At 39.1% G+C, this 19,840-nt stretch overlaps 1 protein-coding gene across 1 annotated transcript in view; it reads right to left on the bottom strand.

The window, feature by feature from the left end:
• LOC118799764 (metabotropic glutamate receptor 7) overlaps positions 1–19,840 on the bottom strand; it is a 304,760-nt gene that overhangs the window by 154,550 nt on the left and 130,370 nt on the right. The window contains exons 3-4 of the mRNA XM_036559794.1: positions 6,940–7,075; positions 5,989–6,143 (exon numbers count right to left, since the gene is read on the bottom strand). Of these exons, the coding sequence (XP_036415687.1) occupies positions 5,989–6,143; positions 6,940–7,075 (291 nt within the window). The remainder of the gene's footprint in view (positions 1–5,988; positions 6,144–6,939; positions 7,076–19,840) is intronic.

Here is a 19,840-nt window from a genome sequence, read left to right as displayed (position 1 = left end):
ATTTTAAATTTGATTTTGTTTACCTGAGACCTAGAAACAGTAGCTGGAGGAATTTCTGACTGAATTAAGAAGTTTGAGTTGGGTAAACTCTGCCGTCCTCAATCACTCAATTTAAGTTGACAATAAGTTAAAACATGGATTTTTTTTCTTTAAATTTTAGTGCACAATTTCTATTTATTTGCCGAGTTTATTATGTGAATGTTAAGTTTGTTATCAATAGCCACGTTTACATGCAGCCTAATAATCCATTAATAATCTGACTAATAGCTCAGTCAGAACAGAATAAGTCGATGTATACACCTCAACCAGAACAGACTTCCGATTGAGGCCATTCGGAATACAATTTCTGTCTGATTGACTGAGGTGGGTAATCCTGTAAATAATCTGTTAAATAGAAGAATAATAACCATGTAAACAGACGTATCTGATTACATTCCCAATTGGAATGCGTAACTATGTTCTGCACGTGTGCGTTTGTGTCAGAGCGCAAGTTTGTAACATTCAACATGGCGGGAGCAGAAACTGGTCTGGAGTGAAGACAAAGTTTATGCTTTAAACTTTAAAAGACAGCAGTGGGACAGGCGTCCAGCTTAAGTATCTCAGAACAAGATGTCTTCCTTTTGCCGCTAATACATGTGAAGTACATTTTTCTGCCATAATTTTAAAGCAATTAAAAACAGAAGCGTGCCAGCTGAAAACTCTGACTGGACTCACGTGATGCTGATTGACATGGTAATGTCTACACTAGGCGGTGCTCTACGTATGCGTGTCATTCGGATCTGATTACTTGTAGTGAGCATGTAAACAGAGATTTTCCATCAGACTGTTGAGTAGAGTGAACATATAAACACTTCAGTCCTAATCTGTAATCGGAATGTATTCAATCGGATTGGCAAAAATCTTTGCATGTAAACACAGACACTGTTTCTTCACCATGTATTCACTGTGCTGGTGTAGGCAGGCCCTGCAACTGCAGATTCTCTTTACCATCAAAGTGAACCTGATGTATTCTCCCTCCAGACGCTGATGAGCGTTATCCAGGGGAGGCAGTGTGAATAGCATAAATGAACTTACTGAATGGGGTATGAGCTGCATCTTCTGGCGTGGATATATGGGGGCCGATGGTGCTCAGACGCAGCAGTTTTAAGAGAATGAAGTGTGTGGGTGAAGTGCTCTTATGCTGCATTGCGAGTTTTGTAGGAACACTGACCCTCAGTGTCTTACAAAAAAACATCAGCTGAGGAATTCTATTAAAAGCACAAGCAGATCTTCCGCTACAGCAGATAAGCCGGTCTGTTTGAAAGCGAGACACGATTTATGTGCACTGTCACTGTTTGGCTTTGCAGTCTATCATGCTTGTCACTCTGCATTTTGGTTCCTCGGTTGTGTCACCGGCTTTGGGCAGGTGACACAACTCTGTGTCTTTGGCTAAATCTTGTGTTAATAACACGCTGGCTTTGTTCTCAAATGTTCATTTCACAGTGCAAGATCCACCATTAAGAACAATACTATTTTTTCAGTTCTACAGCATTCCATTTGGACTGTGAAATGCACTGACAATTGGCTGACCTAGAAAATGCCCTGTTTACCACACTTAGCACATGGCAAGCACACAGTCAGAAGTAGAGAGACGTTATCACAATGATCTCTACAGAAATAACCATTATATTATCATCATATTTCACATAACATAAAGCAATACTAGCAGAATGGCCAGTCGCAGCAAGATGTCTACTATTCTAGGCTTGCTGGATGCTAATAACTGCATATTTCAAGCAGATATGCAGTGTAAGTGTCCATTGCCGGTAAGCAATTCATGTATGCATTAAAGTGAAACACCTACACTAGATGTCCAAAATGATGTGAACACTCCTTGTAATTATTCAGCTCATTATAAAGTTGAAGTTTTTCATCCACACCCATTGCTAACAGGTGTATAAAATCAAATACATAGCCATGCAACCTCCATAGACAAACACTGGCAGTAGAATGGGTCATACTGAAGAGATCGGGGACTTGAAACACGGCAATATCATGATTATAATAGGATGCCACAGGTAATTTTGTGAAATTTCTGCACTGCTAGATTTACCCCGGTCAACTGTAAGTGCTACTACTGTGAAACAGAAGCATCTATGAGTAACACCAGCTCAGCCGCAATACGGTAGACAACTCAAACTCGCTGATCAGAGCCACTGAGTGCTGCTGCATCACTTACTATAGATTTCCAAACTGCCTATGGAAGCAACATCAATGCAATAATTGTGCCTTCATGAAATGAGTTTCCTTGGCCAAGAAGCTGCACACAGGCCTAAGATTGATATGTGCAGTGCCAAGCATCGGCTGGAGTGGCTGTAAAGCAGATGCCACTGGACGCATAGTGCCAACACTGCTTTACACCGCTCCAGCCGACGTTTGGCATTGCACATAGTTTGGTGAAGGAGGGATAATGGTCTGGGGCTGGTTTTGAGGGTTTTACGCCTGGCACCTTATTTCCAGCGAAGGCTAATGTTACATAATTAATAAAATTTTTATTACGCAAAGAACTGTGTTTACATTTTATTTACATTTTGTATCAACAGTTTTGAGAATGCACTTCTGGCGGTTTTTGTTTGTTTTGTCAAAGGCTACGTTAACATTACCAGGCTGACGTGGCACAAATACGATTTTTTGCCCTAATCTGGCTCTGATGTTTTCAGGGCTGTGTGGACATGCAAATCTGATCTTTTCAAATCTGACCTGAGTCACTTTCATATGTGGTCCTAGATCGGATACATATCAGATTCGTGGCCATGCAACCTTAATGTCAACACTCAGATTGGAATTCATGTGCTTTTTTCCCCCACTGCGCGTGCGCCATCATTCAGTATTACCATGGCAGCGTTAACAGAAGTTAAAACCTGTAAACGGAGGGAAAGCAACACATCTTTTTACCTTTATCTCACTCTAATAATGAACAGCTGAGAGGTGATCAGAGTTAATTATCTTTCAGCGAAGCTAGTTTGTTTGCTGATGACGCATGTGACTCATTCATGTGACGTTACTGAGTACGAAGTGCGCATGCAGGTCATTTCAGGACGCAGGTTCGTTCACAAATTTGAATCACTTACCTAAACGAGTGTGAACCATCGTGTCAGAGAGAATGTGAAGCAAAATTGGTCATTCCGCAGAACAAGACCACATGTAGAACATCAAACTTTTCATCAAATCATAATAAATTATATCCTTTCCATGGATTGAATGTTTAGAATCCACACTTTCATTGGAATTTCTCTGCCTGTTCTAATGAGCTACAAGTGAGAAACAATTCATCTAACATTTCAACATGATTTTGTTTTCGCTGGTGATAATCGTGATGTCTTACAATGAAGAGCTACATTTAAGGTGAAAAACAAAGAGAGTGCATTTTTGAGCATTGTTTTGCTAGTATTTATCATCAATATTCATTTGATAAGCATGCCATGGTCTCCAGCTGCCCACTCAATGCGGGAGATTTGTGTTGAAAATTTAATTGACTTTGCATCTGGCTTCAGCACAGTGGGTCTGACGGCAGGTGGCTTCTTTGTCACGGAGAGGCAGTCCAGCGCCTAAAGGCTTTTCTGTCTTCAGAGAAGCCATCTCAGAGTAGTGCCACATTCCAAACCCCCACCGAACACACAGACACTTTCTATGGCTCTATTTCCAGAAACCATTACTCAGTATCTACCTCAGCAAAAGAGTATCACAACAAACATCAGAGGAGGGGGTTTATTTATTAACCTGGCACTCTGGGCCAGCCATGGCCTGTTTACATTCAGTCTAGGCTAAGCTGAGAGATTTTTATTTATTTATTTTTATTTTTTTTCCCTGGCTGGCCGTGCCCGGTTCAAGTCCAGGTTTCAGTCTGGGCATTGGCTGCTTATGCTCCAGAGAGCAAAGTGAATCAGCCTGGCAGTTTTGAGCACAGCGGTGTTCCCTTCGGACTCTGTTGTGCGCCAGGCACCGACAATTTTACACTACCCCTATCAAACATGACATAGTTCTGTACGCACCAGAGAAATAAGGGACTATTCTTAGCCTCCAGGTCTGCACAGTGTGGTTAACTCCACTGATTTCAACAAACCTCTCATGGATGTCTGAGAGGGAGGAGGAAGACAGGGCCTTGGGGAGTGCTTGGCAAGTTTGGAGGTGCTGTTTGCTGAAGCAAGTACTAAGTTATGTATCATCTATATATGGACCTAACTGATAATTATTGATTGGCTGATAGCATTGGTTGATACTGAGGTGTCATAGATTTATCATGATTGGTAAAAATTCCACAGACAAAGCACCAGTGAATAGAGTCGCCCCCTATCAGCAACACCTATCAGTGTGCAACAATCCCAGTCTACTGATCACCAGCGTTCCTTCCACACACTCACTCTTAGTTCTTGGTAATCACCTGGACAATATAAGAATGCGGGTCCCAATCTTCCTGAAGTATTGCCCATTATCTGGATTGTTCCTTGAATTTCTTGCCATTGCTTGTCATCTTCTAACCTGTTGGCCTTGGAAAGTTCAAGCTCCAGTTGAGTAGTTAGAGGATTGGATGGGTTTCTGATTGCTCGTCTTACAGTTTGCCTCATGAACCAATATGCAAACATAGGCCACAAAGAGACCATATTGTCCTATCCTAGGGTTTTAGTCACGTGAATTTTCTGTTGTGGCCGTATTTGGGACCAAATTTCACTGCTCCGCACGAACGTAACTAGAGGTGAAAGATGGCTAAAACTACTCACCTTACTTTGGATGAGAAAAAACGTTACCTTGACAAAGTCGATAAAATGGGCTGTGATCCTTATACAGTTTCCTCTGAACTCCTGGTCCCACTTAAACTGGCAGAAAGCTACCAAATTTGTGTTTTCCTGACATTTAGATTTATCTTTCACACAACCCCTCTCCCTATTTTGGAGAGTCTCTCCTAGATTTAAAAAAGCACAGAAGCCCATCGGCTCTTCACGTCAGGGTGGGTGAAGGATCCCATGGTGTTACATAAAGAGGAGAAAAACTCTTTGCCATCGTAGGAAGGGTAAGGCAAGCCTTTAGATCACTTTTGCTAATGTTAACAGCCGATAGATAAACAGTCGTGCCCCTAACAGAGCAAACAGTCAAGTATAACTTTACTTCTCGTTTCTGGAGATTTAAATGAGGTTTGAATGGAGAAACATAAACTTTAAATAAAAGACTGAATGTCGTGGGTCTGAAAACTACGTTGTGTTTCGACAGACGTGATTTTGTAAGTTTGCTAATGCAGTTAGTGCAGAGTTCAGGTCCAGTCCTGCAACCCCTGCACTGCATAATCGTGGTTTCCCTGGTTAAAATACCTCATATTATTAACTAATTAATCCCTTCTTGAGCTGAACAAAGTGTGAACAGCAGAGAGAAACACTAAACTACACAGTGCAGGGGCTCCAAGCCTGGAGTTTGAAAACACTGAATTAAAGGTCTGTGTTATTCTCAGCTTCTATCGCGTCTTGCAGGTCAACCATTCACAAAGCATAGCAAACCAAAGGCATTGCACTACGCAGTAACTCCCTGATTCGGTCCCCAAAATGGTGGCGACATGGAACAGCTTTTTTGGAAATTGTCCATAGACATTCTAATATCACACAGCGTATGTCTGGCAAAATATATGAACAAATATTGTTCATATCATGCATCCTGTAGAATCTGATACATATAATCTATGGAATCTCAGAGTTAACATTCAGAGTCATTTCGCAAGAATATTCCAAATCAAATTAGCGTCATGCAACTAGTACTGAAACATAAAAAAACATTTTCACTCCTCACCTCAAATATCTCTGCATTACAAACACCTTGGGTTTTATTTCCCTATTAACAAATTTTATACACCACATTTAACAGCGTCACGGTTCGGGTTTGCTCTAACGTGATTTTTTAATCACGCCTCATATCAGATTGTGTAGCGCATGTACTGCGAATGCATAAATAATGCAATAGTCTTACCAGCTATGGTGGCTCTTTTTGGTAGGATGGTGATGGCTCCCACTGCTGCATCCTCAAGTCCATGAATGGGGCTGTTTTTTGCCCCCCAGCTGTCTGACCCAATCCACACGAAGTGCCCCACTTGATCTGCTCTTTTACTGGCGTTCAGAATCTCCCTAGAAGCAGTTTCACACACAGAGACACAAGCATGAGATTGAGCATGAGATCGCAAAATAAACACCCATGCATTCATACATTTGCCATATGTTTTTATCTGTAAATGCTATATTAAAACTTACCCTTTAGCAGTTACTACTTTCGTTATATTATTTAAAAAATAACTATGATATTACATACATACATGTGATTACATGGTGAGTTATGCAAATAATTACATTTTACATTGTCTACATTTTGCATTGATATTTTATTTGCACCTCTGACTTCTCGGTCACACTTTATTTGGATGGTCCTCTATAGATGCTCAACAGATATTTAAATCATTAACAAACCTTCTGGTGATAATCAGTTGATTATCAGCAACACTATGGTTAGGGTTAGGGTTAGGAGTAGCTGAAGGTTTTGCTTTGAGATTAGGGTCAGGGTCAGGGTCAGGGATAGATTTAATACAATCTTTCACACTGGACTTGTAGTTCAATTGTATTGACTGGAAATTTAGTTAAATGTTACTTAAAGACAGACTGAGCATTTACAAAACATCTACAGGGGACCATCCAAATAACACTCAACTTAAAGTTTAGTTGCATTTAATGGACATTTAGTTAAACGTTACTTATAGACATGCTGAGCATTTACAAAGCGTCTACAGTGGACCGTCCAAATAAAGTGTTACTGACTTCTCAATCAGTTTCAAGGTCAAAAAATGACAAAAAACATAGAAGACAGAAATGTCTACTTTTACATTTTGCTTTAAGGGGTTAACAGTGACATGGAGAGTAAATAAAAGCATACCGAATATCTTCATCATAAGCGAACATAATCACTGCTCTAGCCGGACGTGTGTCAAGCAGCATCTGAATGATCTTGTCAAAGTCCGCTTGCTTGTGGTCGTGTGGGATTTTCAGGGACTGGGCAATGCATATTCCACCTGCAGAGAGAGGAGAAAAACATCTCTTCAGTGAAGCAGCTTATCACCTAAGAAATTTGTTACATTTGAGATCAGATACTGGAACTCAGTAGTTTCTAAAAGTCACAACGAAAAACAAAGAAGTTTTATCAATGAGTCGACAAGTGCAGGGATTATTGTAGATAGTAATAAGACACAACACCTGCTTAATTACAAACTGGTAATAAAGCTGCCTGAGGTTTAATCCTGAGGGTGGAGCTAATGAGAAAATGTCGCTGAGTGCTAATGAGAGCCAATAGCGGATTCTTCACAGGCTCCGCTTAAGGAACAATGAGCGGTTACTTTACACGTTGAATATGGTATTGCAGGCCACTATCAGCTTGTGCACAAAACAAAATAAAATAAAATAAATTGTGTACTGCGAATGAACTAATCAGACATAATAATAACCCCCTTCCCACTCAACAGCCTAAGATGTTTCCTGGGTGACGACCAAAACAATAGCACAGTTTAAGTCCCAGTAATTCTAAAAATCTTATTAGCAGGAAACACAGCCTAATGGGTATAACCCTTTAAATGCATTTCTTGCTATAGTCACTTGACTTGACTTGGCTATATAGTGCTTGTACATACAATAAGGTGCAAAAGTCAGAAACCACCTTTTATTTATTTAATTTCCAGTCAAAACAGCCATTAACTACAAGATATTCATTGTTCAGCATCAGATTATATATTAACAGATAATATATGTAATTAACAAACAAATAAATAAATAGATAAAAACCTAGAATCCCCAACAACTAATTACTATAATTAATAGGATTTTTCAGTATCATATTTTTTAGTGTCATTCTTTGCGAGAGATCTGCTTTTAATTTTTCAAAGAAATCTGCAGGAATCTCTTGCCCACACCTCCAAAGTTCAAGTTTAGAAGCTGGCTTAGCATTTTCTGCTTCTCACGATCCAAGAATGACCAACACATTCAACAATGCTGAGGTCTGGACTCTGTGGTGGCCAGTCCATTGTTCTGAGAGCACCAACAGAAACACCATGAGGTAGAAACATCTTTGTTTTTGCTTTAATCTGAAGCAAGAGTTAAAGTACTCAACAATGAAATCTTTAAGCACTGCTTATCTGATGAGGACAGTTTTCGGTGGACTATCAGGTCTTGAGCAGTTGTTACAAGACCCATTGTCTCAGTTTGATCACTTTTTTTTTGACCTTGTGCTAGTGGATTATCTTATATCTAATCTCCTCAGAAATATCTTCTGAAAAATGAGTAGCATACGCTTAATGGCTGTTTTCACCAGAAATTAGGCCGAATAAATGAAGGGTGACCTCTGACTTTTGCACAGTACTGAAAGGATGTACATTGTTTAGCAATTGCCCAGTTAATGTATATAGTTTTAAAGAAATACTTATTTATGAAATCATCAAAACAATCCTTAGATAATATGATAAGTAATATAATCCATAACGACAGCTCTATTTAACAGGTTACACTAAATTGCAATGCAACTGTACAAATTAACTCACAGGCTCGATTTTTAAACAAGAGGTTATAAACCTGTTTATAAAAGAAAAATTCCACTCGATTCTTGAGCCGCCTGTTAAAGTGATGTAGTACTTGGGCTAACGACAGCTGCACCTTGACTGTCATCAAGCCTGAATCACCCAGGTGATTCATCTGACGTGAGGCACTGGTGTCTGAAGACATGAAGAATTCAGCTTGGGCACTTTTACAAGCATCGGGTCAGAAAATTGGAAATGTGATAAAGCGAAATGCATAAAAGTTGAGCCATAAAGGTTCGGCCTGGCCGCTGCCACACGCTGGCTGTTCGGAGGAGAGCTGTCGCCCCTGGCAGCCCTCCATGGCCTCGTCCCAGCGAAAGGCCTCATTTCTGCTTCCGTCGCTCCAAATATTCATGGAGGAACTTCACGCTGAGCCACAGTGAATAATATGGTGGAGATACCAGGCTTCACTGTGCTGGCATTTGTTGTTGTTTTTTCAGAGGGTGGGGGATTCAGAGCCATGCCTTTGTGATACAAATGCATGTGCTAATGCTCTATTCAAGTGAGGACATACAAAAAATGTTGGCGCCATGTGTGCATGTTAAATACAAGCACGGTGCGTTTCGATATGCCACCTCCTTCATCTTGGGAATACAAAGACAAAGCTCTGCACAAAGCTCTTTACTATAGACAATGCAGGGGAAATTATGGGAAGCGCAGAGGTGTGTGCTAAGGAAGACTGAGTGCTTGAGACTGCCACAGAAGAAACTGGAATGATTTAATAACTGCTCTTCGGAAGGCCAGAGTTATTACTGGAAGGGACGGCGCAGTAGAGGCGATGGAAAAGCCATTGCCGTACAAGACAGATAAGGTGGTGGAGGATGCAGGCAGACTAGGATACAAAATACAGAGGGTGACATTCAAATAAATAGGCCACCGAGAGAGGACGGCAGGCAGTACAGGACAGTGCAAACCAGCAAATAACAGCTACATTATTAAAATAGTCAGTGTATGTTTTGGCCTGCTGACTGAATCGATCAAAACTAAGTGATGATCTCACTACAATGAAAGAGTTTGTGGATTTCCATCTACTTTATTTATCCAATCTTCTCAAATGGTTAGCAAGCTAGCAAGTTCATCTTTATGTTCCCACGGTTCTATGTCCCTCTGGTTCTTCATTTTCTCCTTGAAATATCTAAGTAACAGCCCTGTATTCCCCAGTGTTCCCTCTTTGTAATACTGGAAACAGCCTTATATGCCCATGGTCCTATGTTCCCTCATTGACATTTTCAAAGGAAATAGCGGTAACACTTTCTATGAATGTCACCTTTGTAAGCATCTATAAACACATTTATAATATGTTATAATGCCTTCGTATGGCATTATAAACATGATTATAAACATTTATAAAAATGAATTACACTGGATTACACTTTATAGCCATGTTTATTATACATTATGAATTGTTAATATAATGCATTATAAGTAGTGTTAATAACATGTTATAATGTCAGTGCCAAAGAAGTCAGTCCCAGCTTGGAGAGTGTAAAGTAAAGACAAATACCAGGCTAACGGTGGTGTATATTGACTTACCCACATTGGGTAAAGCACTGATGGCAGCACTAGTTTAAACTCTGACATTTGAAGCCTGTAATGAGCTTTACTGTGAATGTTTTAGTGTTTCAGTAAATCCTTCAGTAAATGCTTTAGTACAGTACTCTTCACTTTACTTAGAGCGGACAAATACAACTTATGAGCTCTTATAATTTGTTATGATCAGTACTTATAATGTATTATGTTAACAATTCATCATGCATAAGCATGGCTATAACGTGTAATGCATTTTTATAAATATTTATAGCTATGTTTATAATGCCTTATGAATGCATTATAACTTGTTATGAATGTGCTTATAGATGCTTACAAAGGTGACATTCATAGAAAGTGTTACCGAAATAGCTTTATGTTCCCATGTTGCCACATATCTTCTTATTAAAATAAGATTAATATCCATACTTCTGGTATATTTACAAATATACATATCACTGTTATCGGCAGAAAACCTCGTATCTCCAAAATGATAACCTACTTTACTTTAATGTAGGTCAGTGGAACCAGACTTTTTTCCAAGAAATTTTGGACCATTTCTTTCGGTCCATTCATCATGAAATTTACACATAATGTAAAGGGCAACAGGCATTTTCAAGTTATGTCAAAAAACTGAAAAATTACAAAAATGGAGATACAAGGTTTTGTTCCGCCTGCAGCGATATTCTTATATTATATGTGCAGTAAATAAAATCTGAAATTGTGTTTATGCACATGCTGCCTCCAAATAGATTAAAACACACTGATCATTTCAGTGCATAAGATAAGAATCTATTCAGAATCTATTCAGTGATCTATTCAGCGTTCAAATGTTTTAAGCAGTAATTTATTTGAGCATCACACAATTAACACTGCAAAACATTACCAAATTTGGCGTTCACACTTCAGCACATCCTCAACAACATCTACCCTCCATTTCTTTACATATCTGCTCCTTGTTGTCCCCTGTATGACCTTTGATCTCATAATGTTCAGCAGGACCACTGGATCCTATTTTTATGGTCTCTCAATCTATTATATTGAGGTATGATGTATCAAAAAAGGAAGTGACAAAAATGAATCATTAAACGTTAACAAAATTTAATGTATGTAGGATTTGCTGGGTATGCAAGGTATAGGTTTGCTGAATTTAAGTGCTTAAGTGCTTAAATGTGTTTTGTTTTGCTGATTAGTCTAGTTTAGCATAGTCTAGTTCAAAATCTAATAATTCATCTCCCACCTGAAGGTGTTTCTATAGCATTTCCTTCTACTTCAGCAATCTCATCTTCTAGCTAGCAAGTTAGTTAGCTAGACAACTTAACGGGCCGACCGGCAAGCCAAAGTTTTATTATGCAGTTCTATTATCTAAGAATAGCTCAGCCAGTTTACATCGAGGTCCCCATAGTTACTTATGCAATAGAACACGAGAGGGAGTGTGTTATCACGAAATAACATCAAGGCTGTGATTTGGTCACAGTAGATCATCACAGCCGTGATGTTATTCATGATAACACACAACCTCGAGTGTTCTATTGCTTTTATACAACAGTTTAATAAATAAAGTAAGAAATAAGTAAATTGGGCTGTGAACATGGCATTTAATGTTTTAATTATTAGCAATTCCTTCTGCCAAATTACAGTTCCTTAACAAGCAGCTTGTTGCTACGTCAGAGTAACGAACTCCGCTCACTCTCTGCACAGTCTGCTGTAAGCCTCGCCTTCTGAAGTACAGACTGAGCCATAAAACTGCTGCAATATCAGGTTTAGCTCAGTGTTGTCATTTTTTGCTAGATCAATTTTAATGTTGTTTTGTTCCAGCCAGTCTGTAAAGCTTCTTACAGCCCATTTTGTTTGGCGAATGGTATTCAGTTCATTTCTGGCTAATTCCAGGTTGTTTAGGTGTTCTTCTGTCACAGCTGCTGACTGAAAAGCTGCTCAGTGTTAATGACAGTTTCGGAATTTAGTGTCGTCTCATCTTCAGAGTCTGAGCAAATCAGCTGTCGGTCAAATGTGATCTTAAAAGTATCCATTTTCTGTTTGTGGCAAAGTAAGCAGTGAAAACGTGCAAATGGCTTGAGCCCGCCCCTCATTCAGCTGTCAAAGTCGTTGCTTAGCAATGGCATCTCAGCGGAGTGATACAGTGTTTGTGAAAAAAAGATTAGAACGCTTCTCAACCTATCAGCTTGCGTGGCCGGAGCTAACTGTTTATAATGAAAAATAAGCCTTAGCATGTAACAGGTCTGGGATTTTAAGGGGTTGACCATAGTAAGCTAGATTAAAGAAACAAATGCCTCAACTTACTAAAACAACAAAGTAAAAGAAAAACTTCCTCCAAGAATTTGATAAAAAGAGAAAAGTGACCTTCTACAAACACAAGTCACAAAACTTAAAATGGCAGATAGCATTTGTGCATTTAGTAACTTAGCACACTTGCTCGCCTAAAAATGCAAGTGCATACTTAACACCATTACTTAGAAGTGTCACAAATGCTGGCATATTCGAATGCATGTGTTACCAATCATGTTTGATAGACGTGGCTTGTCTCACGGTTGGTTTGGGTCATCAGCCTTATTGCTCAGAGTAAAGACACAAACCTGAGGAAAACAGACCCTTCAAACTGCGTTATGATTAAATTGATCTGTCAACTAATGTTAACTGACCAATTACAGTCTTCCTGAAGCATGTCAGCCACTGCTAAGTTTGACTAAATTGACACAGACAGACCCTGCAGATAGCAATTATAATTAATCCCTCCAAGCTACTGGATTCTCTCTGTGCCTCCCACACAAACGCAGCCCATCTTCACAACATATGCAATAGTGAGTCATCAGAGCAAATACAGAATGCCATTATCTATACAGGTGTGTGCTAAATGGGCGAATTCTGGACATTATTTGCAGGGTTTCGTGTTTACAGATGGCTTCAAAAGGACAATAATATTCTTGTAAGCCTTGTAAGTTTTCCAGCAGCAGTGCAAACTGTATCCCGATTATACCCTAAATACTTCTGATCATGTGTTTACACTGTTTCTGTGGGCACTGTTGGTATTTGCAGGGGAATATACAGCCGTCTGCAAGATGATGTTTTGTTGATTTTCCTCTACAGAGAACAAACGTCTGCACATCTGAATGCACAATTACTGCTTATTTACTGAATTTAACATCTTGGGGAAAAGACAGAACATTAAGGCCCAATCCCATTTCTTCTTTTTACCCCTACCCCTTGTTTTTGAGTGTCACCCTACTGAGGAACTGAGTTACAAGGGGTAGTGGTTGAATTCTTGCCCTACGAAATGGGACGAAAAAAAAACATTGCTTCATTAACAGCTACTAGCAGTGCTCTGTAGGCAACCCAGCCCGTCTTTAGTGATAGCAGAGGAGGGTAAAGTTCAGCTCCTCACTGCTGGGCTTTAGTTACATTTAGGGCATCATATGACTTCAAAGAGGGGTTTAAGACAATTATTTATCATAGTCCACCCCTACTTCTTCAGTGATATGAAGCTGAAGTCAGCTATTCACCTGCTTCTTGTTTGAATTTTCCCGTTCCATCTTAAATGGTGAAGCAGTAACATGCTGGCGCTTCAGGCGTCAATACTGCTGGACTATTTAAGGTGGAACAGGACAATTAGCTAGCTAGCTACCAAGACATTAGCATGCTATTAGAGATTTCTTATGCTTGTTATGAAAAGAAAAAGGCCTTAAAACGAAATACATTAAAACGACATTAAACTAAGATAAAACAGTGGTTATCGTAATTTTTTAACTGAGAAAATCACATTTGTGGCTTTCTTTGGTCTCTTGTGCAGCCATCAGTTTTTCTTTTTTTCTCATAACACTCCGTTTGGAGTCTCCGAAAAACCTCAGTTTGGAGGGCCACGTAGCCCAAACACTTCGCCCTACCCCTCTGTCTCAACTAAAATCGGGACACCCTAACCCTAGACGTGAACCTGCAAAACAGAAGGATAAGGGCAAAGTGGTAGGGGCAAGGGGTGAAATGGGATTGGGTGTAAATGTGGCCTACACAAAAGTTACAGCACTTAATATTTTATTTTTGCAATATGTTAAACAAATAAACAAGTTTGTTCCCTGCAGAGGACATATTGACTTATTTAGAAAACCAATAAAACATATCATTTGACGGAAGGAGTGCAAACTTTTGCACACAGCTGTATCTGTCTTTATATGCTTTCCCTACTTGTTTATCTTCCTTTGTCTTTCTGGCCACGTGCTTTTGTTTTTTGCTTTGGTTTACCTGCTCCTGCCTTGCTGTGCCCTTTTGTCATGTCCCTCACCTGTGTCTTGTCTATAGCCCTGTGCTGGAAATGTTCCCAGATGTTTGACATTCATTATTCCACACTATATATGTACCCCTTTCTCCTTGCTCGGCATTTTGTTGTTCTTTGCTCTGGTCTTTTTTTTCTGTTAGCTTCTTTATTTTGTAGGTTTTCAAGTGTTCTTTGCGTGCAGCTTTGGTCTTGTTTCTCTTTCTGTTAATATAACAAGACTTAACTGTAAGTTATTGCGACCCTTTCTATTGGTCAGTTCATCATGAGATTTTAGGAAAGTATAACCCTTTTCAAATGATGTAACATGATAAAATATTACAACAATGAATAACAATTACAAAAATGAAGATACATGGTTTTGTTCAGACAGTTACAATGTAGGTAGATATTATCTAAATGGCTGCCACTAATTGTGATAATCTTAACTACATGAGCCCCACAGACCCAATACTAGGCCTAGAAGAAGAAAGACACGTTTAAATCTGCACATTTTATCGATTTCAGCATGCAGAACCAGAGCTTTTTGTGTGCTAACATGTTTTCTATCACTGTTCAAAGAAGTACAAGGCTTCCTTTCTTATTGGACGCCCTGTGCAAGCTCAACATGTTGAGTGATGGCAAAATGCAACTGATATGATTCATATATTCATGTGTTTTCTTGTTTAAAAAGGTAGTTTAGAACACAACCTTAATAAAAATCACTGAATTTTCAGTGTTGTTAGATCACATTCTTTACATATCAATTCAATGCAACCACAGCATTCAAAAATGATATTAATAACAGAAAAGAGTGAAGAAAATTGCATGGAAAAAAAATGGAGAAAAAAATATATTCAGAAGAACCACTTTTGGTTCCCTTACTCAAGAACTTGAAACAGCTTGACTGAACGGTTCTTTAGGCCACCAAAAGAGGTTCCTCTATGTTCTGGCATCACTCTAAATAGCCCTTTTTGGCACCTTTGTGCTTAAGATTGTATCTCACTGAAAGATTGGTTTAATTTCACATTTTCAGTGAAACTGCGCTACTGGGGATCTTTTCTGCCGACTGCCATCAGGCTACACAATGCATCAATGCACCATCCCAGCATGCTCCCCCATCAGCAGCCTCTCAAAAGAAACAATAAGACCATTTTTCCAGCAGTCACAAACCACGCACAACTGACTTGTTGCACACATGCAAATGTTTTGCACATATTTTAATGTTCTTTCACATTAACTACAACTGCTCACAACCCAAAAACACTGCATGTGAATGTTTGGGTTGATGTTGCCTTCTGCGCTTTGTTTGTGCACTGATGTCGTAGCTTGTGTATTTGTTTAAATATGTGTATTTATTCTGTTCTTCAGCCACCGTTGCAACCAAATTTCCTTTTGGAGATAATAATAACAAAGTTTTTATAGCCATCCATCCATTTACGTTACTGTGCAAAAGCCAGTGACCACCCTTTAATTATTTAATTTCCAGTCAAAACAGCCATTAAGTACAAGTTGTTCATATTTCTGAGATGTAAGATAGTTCATTTGCATAAGTAGCAGTACTTAATTAGATAAGCCGTACTTATAGCTTTCATCTTTGAGAGAGAGGAGAAAAAGCTCCACTCTTGCTTCAGATTTGAAAAAAAAACAGGTGTTTCTGTCCGTCTGTCCACCGTGAGAAGACAACTCAGCGCTATGAGTCTGAAAGGATATGTAGCTGCCATCTATCTATCCATCCATCCATCCACCCATCCATTCACTAAACTCATAAGCAATAACACTTATTTCACATGCTTTTCGGCTCATCATTACCAAAAGTGCAAATATCCATCCATCCATCCACCCATCCATCCACTACGCTGATAAGCATTGAATACTTATTCCACAGGCTTATTGGCTTATCATTACCAAAGATGCAAATGTCTATCCACCCATCCATCCATCTATCCCTCCATCCATCCATCCATCCATATACTAAGCTAATAAGCAATAACACTTATTCTATCTGCTTCTATCTATTTATGGCTTATCATTACCAACCATCCATCCATCCAGTCATTCACTAGGCTGATAAACAATACCACAATAAGGCTTTTTGCCTTATCATTACTAATGGTGCTAATAACCATCCATCCATCCATCCATCCATCCATCCATCCATTTACTAAGCTAATAAGCAATAACACAATACAGCTTTTTGGCTTATCATTACCAAAGGTTCCAATAACCATCCATCCATCTATCCGTCCATCCATTCACTAAGCTGTAATTTCATAGGAATTTTGTCTTATCGTTACCAAAGGTGCCAATAACCATCCATCCCTCCATCCAACCATCCATCCTTCCACCCATCCAACCATCCATCCACCCATCTATCCACCCATTTATTTACTAAGCTGATTAGCAATAACATTTATTCCATAGGCTTTTTGGCTTATCATTACCAGAGGTACCAATAACCATCCATCCATCCATCCATCCATCCATCCATCCAACCACTAAGCTGATAAGTAATAACACTTTTTCCTTAGGCTTTCTGTCTTATCATTACCAAAGGTGCCAATAACTCTGGAGAGCGCTGTACATAAATCCAACTTGCATGCAACTCAGGTCTGTGAAAAATGGAAGCGTAATCAGTGTATCACCACTGCATTACATTTACATCTGAAGTGACTTGTAATACCTCCACATGCACTGAATTAACATGAAGCTCCTTTGATGAAAATCAAATGTAATCTCATGACACTTTCATGGTTAAAGCTGGTATCAATTTCCACTACAAAAGCGCGAGAGAGGACGAGAGACCTGACAAAGTTAAAAGTAAGCTTTGGAAGCAGCTCTGTGGTATTTTACAGGGCCATTACCTCTATTCATCTCCCTAATGCAAGATGGCTATTCTGGCTATTCTTACAGATTGCAGTGGCTTGACCTGGATTTAATTCCCCATCTTCAACTGTCTGAGCTGACCAGCACGATCCCCGGTGAGCCTTTCTCCCGGAACGCGAGTAATGACTTCCTCCCCCTTTGAGGACTGCCTCTTTGATCTAAATCCTCTTGAAATACTATCATGATGAAATACTTAGATGTTGGTGTGACAAATTGGCTAATCAGCAGCAAAAAAGGTACATTTTCTTTCTCTATTATTTTTATGGGGGCGCATGACCATTACCGTCTGAAAAAGGTGTCTTTTTGAAGGCCCGTTCCTCGCATTTCTTCCGCTGAGGAAATGTGAATGCGTGAATAGCAAATGGAGAACGAGATTGTTTGCCGCATGAAAGTTTTTAAATAAAGTAGTCGTTAAAATAAAGCTGGCGAACATTGTTGGCTCAGTCTTTTTGAAAAAAAAATGGCTAAAGCACATGTTTTGATAGGGATGTGGAGAAATTGAATAGCAGCGGAGAAGAAAAAAGGAAAAGAGGAAACAGACTGTGAGGAGAAAAGCAAGATGAACTAAAGCACTAAAGCTATGTCTGATTAATGGCAAGGACGAAATGCTTGTCTCCTCCGCACCTTTGTGTATTTGTCATATCAGGGTCAGCCGTGGGTAAACAGCTCTAGCCCACATAAGGTCCCACTGAGCCAGGAAAAAAAAATAACCATGGGCCTGATTCACTAAGGCATTTAGTCCAAGCAAAACCATTTTGCTGGAACAAAGTGAGACGCTGGGACTTGATGAAGCGTCCAAAAGGACTTGGACATTGATCATGTTACTGCCATTGTACACGCAAAAATACATATGGGGCTGATGTTGTACATGTACTAAGCCTAGTTGTAGACTAAATTGCAATGTCAATTCTATATCCTACATAGTCAAGGCTTAGGCCGAATCTGGACCTGTAAAATCGGCCCAAGCCCTGATAAATGGGCATTCCTCTGGCAGAACGGACTGACTCAGATATTTTTAATTAAAATAATGAAATAAAATAGTTTTCCCATATTAGTCTCTTACTAGATTAACTACACTCTTACAAAAGAGGATCCTTTAAGGGTTCTTTAGCAAAGAAAATGGTTCTGTATAGAACCATGAACACTCAAAGAGCCTTTGGGATGATTAAATTATTCTTTGCATCATTTGCACTGCAAATTCGCTTCGGGATCAATAAAGTTCTATCTATCTATCTATAAAAGTGTTCTTCAGACTGATGCAGAATGCGTTGTAAATGGTGCCACACAAAACCTTTTGAAAATGGTTCTATATATTACCCAAAATATGTCAGGCTTGTAACAGCAGAAGAACCCTAACACAACCATTTTCAAAAAGGTTCTATATAAAACTGTCTAAAGCACATCATTCACATTCTCCATCAATCTGAAGAACCTGAAGAACCCTTTCATGATGCAAAGAATCACTTAATCACGCAAAGGGTTCTTTGAGTGTTCATGTTTTTATTTCTGTTGTTTTAAGAGTGTTGGATATCTGTGTGACATGTGAGCCTATGTTGAGCTGCTAGTGAGCAATGAGGGGTGAAGAATACTTAAATGTAGGACTTGCTTGCCCATCTACAAACCGGAAATCCACTTTGCATGCGCTTTTGTAAATCTTACACATTTTGAAAAAATATTTATTTAATGTTTTTGAAGGAAAAAAAGCACATTTCAACTAAGGAATCTCTAAAACAGACATGCACTGTATTTTATGGATACTGTGAAAAGGGGTTATGAATATTAGAAAAATGGAGACTATCGTTAAAGGAAAACTACAGCAGTCCTCAACCATTTTACCTGTCATATCTGTAGCATGTGATTAATTGATAAAGACAAAAACTTAAAAAGGAACAGAAAATTGGTTTAGCAGAAATATGGCAGCATGCATAGGAACATGCTGAACAACCGAGGGACATCAGTAGGTGTTACGCTGGATGAGTAAAGGAGGTGGAAGAGCAAACCAGGTTCACTTTGGATGCTGATGAGAACTCACTGTCTTCTACATGAGGTATTTCTTTTCAGTGGACAATGTTACAACATGTTATTTGGCAGAGAAATATGTTTTCAATGTTTCTGGATGTAGCTAACAACAGGTAGAGTTAGCAAAGTTAGCGATACAGCTGCACTCTCGGCTTTCTCAGCCACATCCTTAACAATGTGTCGTTGGCAATGTGCTCTCGTTCAGGCATTCATGAATAACAGCAAAGCAGCAGCGAAGCATAATTTACATGCACAAAACCATCTTGTTTCATAGAATTGTTAGCTTACATATATATTTTTTTAAGTTTTCCTGCAATTAAATGTAATGAGTACCTGAATAGCGATTTCAGTATTCTAATACTAGCAGCTTGAACAGTTGACCGAGTTATGAGCTCGAGATCCCTACAATACAAAGCATGTTAAATCTAGTTAATATATCTAGTACTTCTACTCATGAGGTTGTTGTAGGAATATATATATATATATATATATATATATATATATATATATAAGAATTTTTG

Source organism: Colossoma macropomum, unplaced genomic scaffold (genome assembly GCF_904425465.1).
Source record: "Colossoma macropomum unplaced genomic scaffold, Colossoma_macropomum, whole genome shotgun sequence".
NCBI classification, from domain to species: Eukaryota; Metazoa; Chordata; class Actinopteri; order Characiformes; family Serrasalmidae; genus Colossoma; species Colossoma macropomum.
The sequence above is the reverse complement of the archived record's forward strand: the minus strand, read 5'-3'. Positions and strand labels throughout refer to the sequence as shown.